Below are 5691 nucleotides of genomic sequence, written 5' to 3' on the forward strand. Positions count from 1 at the left end.
TGGGAGGGTCTTTAATCACCATTTTCAGTTTGATCCGACCTAAGGCAGTATCCACTCGAGAGAAAGAAAAGGTTATATTTTCTTGGCCACGAATGTAGAACATCTTTGAAGGGCTTTGACTCAATTCCAACCATCACCCAAGCATCTAGGAGGAAGTTGGCAACAGTTGGAGACTATTTCCAAGCCTCTATGGACATCTACAACCAACAAGGCAAGATACATGTCTTCCTCTTTTTATTGCAAATGTTGCAAACATTTAGGACGTCATTGTAGATTATATAAGGACTCTTAGGACCATTTCCAAGCATCTATGGACATCTACAACCAACAAGGAAAGATACATGTCTTCCTCTTTTTATTGTAGATGTTGCAAACATTTAGGACGTCATTGTAGATTATATAAGGACTCTTAGGACTCAGTTTGGGATTAGTTCTTACAATTTTGTGCTAGGTGTTGTAACTTTTGAGAAGTTCTTCTAGTAAGATATTGTCTTGTAGCTCAAAAACCAGTTTTGGAAGATTGAAATCTGTATGCAAATCTTCATTTTGAAAATAATATTAGAGCATTTCAAACTTTGTACTGATGTTACTGCATCTTTTTATCAATATAAATTCAACATTTGTCTTCTTCACGATTGTTAATTTAAGTGCAATTGATGATTGATCTTCTGTCAAATTCTTAAATGTATGTCCCACTTTCAGCATTTTAGAACTAAAAAATGCATATATTATGTGGGTCATAGTTTGTCTTTCAATTGAAACAGTCACTAGTGAAAAAATATGTCTTTTTCTTCTAAAACTGCCAAGAATTCACACCTTTCTACAAAACATTGACACATGAAAGTGCGAAAACATTGAAATTGTGCATTAAATTGTGCACCACCCAACAATGATTTGATATCTACATAGGATAAGAAATCTCTACATGCACTAGAAGCTGAAGTGCTAATAAGACTTGTTGCAAAGGTTTGATGATCAACACATTCTAAACCAAAAAAGACAACAAATAAAAAATAAAAGTATGTTGGAAGAAAATCTTTTTGGATGTGTATTGGAATACTCTTGGATTAGACATAAGTATATTGGTTGATTGATTCTAACACCTTATAGATCTTTTATCCTTGGGCTTTCCCCAATATTTAGTCAACTTTTAAGCTTTCATTCATATATTTAATTCTACATGAAAGGTAAAAAGGACGTTCAATTTAAGACTTGTGATAGAACCATTCATATTAACAATTATATTTTTCCACAAGAAAAGCACACTTGCCCTCTTCAAGCTCATGGAACACAACTTTTACTACAAACAAGATATTTCCACGAATGATTGGAATTAAATCATTAGCTCTGATGTCTTGTGCATGGATATTTTTGATATTTTTTATTAAATATTTTATTTATTATTAGTTTTTCAATCGATTCTAATAAAAAATTGAGGTCTATATTATTTTGTAACTCATTTCTCTTAGCATATTTTTCAAAACTAAATTTACCTTTTCATTGAAAAAAGGGCATCTATGCGAATTGTAGTTTACTTTTTGAATTTTTTTTTTTCAATTTAGTTATTTTTTCTAGTGTCTAGAATAAAGATCGTTGTCTTTTTTCATAATGACTTAAATTCATTATTTTAAAAAAAATAAATATAATATATATTATAGTTTTTGTAAATGTAATACTAAGGTCCAAAGGGTTGTGTCTATTGGTTAAAGCATTGAGTTCTCATTGTGGAGATCAAAGTTCAAATCCCAAAGGGACATCTAATATGGAATTCAAAGTTGTGACTCTTAGTCTTCCACAGAGCTAATGGTGGTTTCTAATAAGTGGATTCTAATTTGTGACTCTTGGTCTTCCACAGGTAAAATGTAATACTAAGGGCTACATACTTCCAAAATGGCATTTCTAAATTATTTTATTTGATCCCCCAAAAGGTGAAGAATTTTCTTTTTGGTCAACCTTCAATAACTCTAACATATCCTTTTCCATAGAAGATATGCAATGACCTCAAAAACATTTAGCAAGACATAATTTGCAAGGCACAAGTAAATGGTTCCTTGTGCCAATTTTTATTAATTATCATTAATATATTAGCTGGTTTAACATTTGTCAACTCACTTTCCACTTTCCTCTCTCTTCAAAGAGATGCTTCATTTTAAGTTTTCAAAGCTCAAAATTAATACCATTGAATCTCTTAATCTTCAATTGAGATGTAGTTGTCATAGCTTTCAACACATGATCTATAAACACGCAAAGCAAGATGCTCCCATTACAACACAAAAAGTCAACACACTTTTAGAAAGCCAACCCCCTTACCAAAACCAAAGCTCTAGTACCAAATATTGAAATACACGGTGAACTATTCCAACAAGAACATTAACCTAAGCTTAGATATTTTAATGTGTTCATGTATAAACTAGTGGAATGGAAATTGAGAAAGCACATAAAATTAAGAAATCATGATAATTCAACACATGGCACTATATGTAAGTGGAGAAACCCTTTAAAAAATCCCCACTGTCAAAGAGAGGCTCAAGTATGCATCAATATTTTGAAACAAGACTTGTACATAAACAACACACTTCTCCAACATCACCTATATACTAGTCATATTGCTTGAAAATTCTATCAATTGCATGTGATTTATTAAAAAAAACTTGAAAAGAAATCATAAGTAGATTCCTAACACCAACACTACTCAAAACCATGGTATGAAAAAAATCCAACACCTCTATATGACAAATCAATGCATCCATCAGTAGAAAATGTAACTCTTCAAACATCTTAAACCCTCAAGAAAAGGGCACAAATCCCCCAAAAAAACAATGCTCTGTTTTTGTTCTCCATAATCCTTGTGGACCCTCTCCTAACATACAAAGGCTCTCCACTCTTTCTAGTGCCTAAGATTTGGAAAGTGGTGGTGTAAATGGAATCAGGCCAAACTGCTCCACCTTCCCCTTCAATGCCATCACAACCACTAGTGTAGTTTACAAGGAAGAAAATTAAATAATAATATTCCAAAATCATCTATAAGGACATTCAAATGTCCATTCCAGAATGTTATAAGATCTGATATCCGTCAATAAGATTGCAATTAAATATCATACTTTCCTAATAAATGAGTTGAATTTACATTGTATGAGTTAATCACCCCAGACTACGGTGCGAGTAAAGCAAGAAAGAGTATGTAATCAAATACCGTAAACAGAGTATTGCAGAGGACACATTCAGTTCAAAGGCCATAGTTTACACTTCACTAATCCAGTACAACTATCGTTGCCAGTAAGGATGCTCTCCTCATATACAAAATATCTTTCAGGAGCTTCAAACGTTGACTGTCATCAATAAATATTTGACCATCATCATCATCATATACATCAGGCAGCTGAATTTCCAATAATTCAAGAGAGGGCATACTCTGAAGCAAGCAACTTATTACTGCAACTTCTTTATTGTCAAGGTCAAACCCACAAATTCCTACGCGTACTTTCTTGAGATGAAGATGTGGAGGGGTGAGGCAAACAGGTATAGGGTCTCTTGCCAACTCCTGCATTGCAGTGCTATGAATAATTAATCTAACCAAGAGTTACTTTATCAGGCTGATGCAAATTCTAATGACTTGCTTAAAAAAAACAATTTTATATTAAAAATGCAAGACCTCAAACTGCCAACTTATAACTTATAACCATTGGGCTGAGGTTCTGAAGTTTTTATAAATACCTGAACAAATAAGTCCGATATAGAGAGCTCCTGAAGATTTGGAAGCTTGTGAAGTAGGTTAAATAGATAAACATCCATATCTGGTTCCCTTTCAAAGGGATTGGACGTGAGTATGACAAGTGTCTTCAAGGACTGGAAGTTGCCCATGATGTGAAGAAATCTGCTCGCTGAAATAACTCCTGGATTGTTTCGTTGTTCTTGTGAGAAACACATGGTCAATTTCCTCAGAGTACCTCCACAGTGCATTTCTACATTTGAGATGGCAAAAGAAAGCTCATAAAACCTTACACCATTCACACTCAAATTCTCAATCATGTACCCCGACAGAATTTTGAGTTTGGGGCAGTTAACAGACAGAGATTTTACGCTGTCTATATTCAAATGTTCAATAGTGGATGAAAAAATTACGGCGTTATCTAGCCCAGCGTGTCCTATTGTTTCAAATTTTTGCAGAAGGGGCCAGAGGGAAATCAATGAGACTAAAGATCCATCTGTCAATTGAACACCACGGAGTTCACAAGTAATGAGGTGAGGGAATCCAACGAAATTAATCGGAAAGCTGGTGAGAAAGTAGTTGCGCAGACGAGCAATCTGCCCCTTCCGAATCTGATGAATCGGAATGAATTGCCCTCTAAGCGGAGATCATAGGAATCCGAATCCGAGCCTACTCGGCCCTCATCAGAATCTTATCGATCGGATCATCTCTTCCCACCCCCCCTACCATTCTATAGGTTACCAGATGAGTACATGAAAAGAGGGCAGGGGGTAGCAATTCTTTTAATGCATCGTGCGTTTTGCGATCGAAAAGAGTGAGGTGTTTGACTTTACACCAAGATGCATACCTTACCCATTTGCACACACTGTCATGAGAGAATTCCCGCCGGTGGATAAAATCAGACATGGTGCCGTGCAGGTGAAAGGCCTCCAGATTGCCTGAGTGCAGAACTAAGATGTTGGAAATAATTTGCTCAACGCTTGGCCTGAGGAGCGGATAGCGAGAAAAGCAAGCAGGCCCGAAAATATCACGTGGAGTGAAAGTGAGTTGAGGCATTTGAGTATAGAGAAACCTCCACCTCTTGGAAAGAATAGAAGATTTGACAGCGTCTTTTAATGGCGTTTTTGATAGTATGAAAGCAACAAGAGAATCAGGAAGCTCGTAGAATGCATCGTGGGTAGACATGATTGTGACTTGAGGTGAAGAACAAGAGAATGATGAAATTATCTGTAAAAATACAGAAGAGCTGTCGGATGGCCCTGCTGGGCGGTGCTTTGGAAGGGCTGCGCGGACTAGGGTTTTAACCCTAGCTGCGCCTTTTTTCTTGTTGCTAGCGCTGGATCGAGGGTTTGTTGGAGGATTTTTGACTGCTGAAAGAGGGGTCTGGTGCGTGAGGAGGTCTAGGGAGGTGGGGTTTGGCTCAGATCAGATCGGCCTGTGGTGTGATGTTTTTTTACTGCGGTGTTGAGGGATCCTGTGTTTTGCTTGGGCGTGGTTTGTGGTTTCTTTGTCCAGTAGGGTCGGTGAGAGTGGGTTTTTCATTTTTAAATTTAAAATTTTCTTCGTGGTCGGCTTTTTGTTTTCTAAGGGTGGGCTTGGAGCCATGAGACCAGGCCTGGAATTTAACAGCCACTCTTACCTGTCATATCATTTTTTTATGACAGTTTGCTAATTTCAATGTCTTTCGTTTGAGGTTTAAGAAAAATATTGATTGTCAAAAAAACTCTATCTCCTGATCCTTCTCACAATAACTACATTTCATTACTATATTACTATCATGTTTTTATTTTTCTTTTTACATTAATATTTGAACCCTTCCCCAAGTTGATATGTTTCTTGATTTGAATCATTATGAAGAGGTCCCAATTTTTTTTAAACATATTTCTTTCAAATGCTTATTATAAGATGGTTCATTTAACATTGAATTGTCAAAACCCTTCTCTCTTTCGTCACCTAAACATTTTTCAATGGTAGCTTGTCTC

General features: G+C 36.0%; 1 protein-coding gene across 1 annotated transcript; it reads right to left on the minus strand.

Annotated features, from left to right (window-relative positions):
- Positions 1-3250: 3250 nt before the first annotated feature.
- LOC131857808 (putative FBD-associated F-box protein At5g38570) lies at positions 3251-4894 on the minus strand. Its single transcript, XM_059210536.1, has 3 exons — positions 4557-4894; positions 3715-4081; positions 3251-3541 (listed from the first exon to the last, which is right to left on the minus strand). The coding sequence occupies exons 1-3, from the start codon at positions 4892-4894 to the stop codon at positions 3251-3253; spliced, it is 996 nt and encodes a 331-aa protein (XP_059066519.1).
- Positions 4895-5691: the final 797 nt, after the last annotated feature.

This window comes from Cryptomeria japonica, chromosome 1 (assembly GCF_030272615.1).
Source record: "Cryptomeria japonica chromosome 1, Sugi_1.0, whole genome shotgun sequence".
NCBI lineage: Eukaryota > Viridiplantae > Streptophyta > Pinopsida > Cupressales > Cupressaceae > Cryptomeria > Cryptomeria japonica.

Bases quoted from the DNA above. Each gene is read 5' to 3' on its own strand.
- LOC131857808 (XM_059210536.1), bottom strand. From the start codon at position 4,894: ATGTCTACCCACGATGCATTCTACGAGCTTCCTGATTCTCTTGTTGCT. The intron at 4,082-4,556 runs GTATGCATCTTG...GAATATAGACAG, and splicing joins AGTGTGTGCAAATGGGTAAG to CGTAAAATCTCTGTCTGTTA. The intron at 3,542-3,714 runs GTATTTATAAAA...ACTGCAATGCAG, and splicing joins TATCGGACTTATTTGTTCAG to GAGTTGGCAAGAGACCCTAT.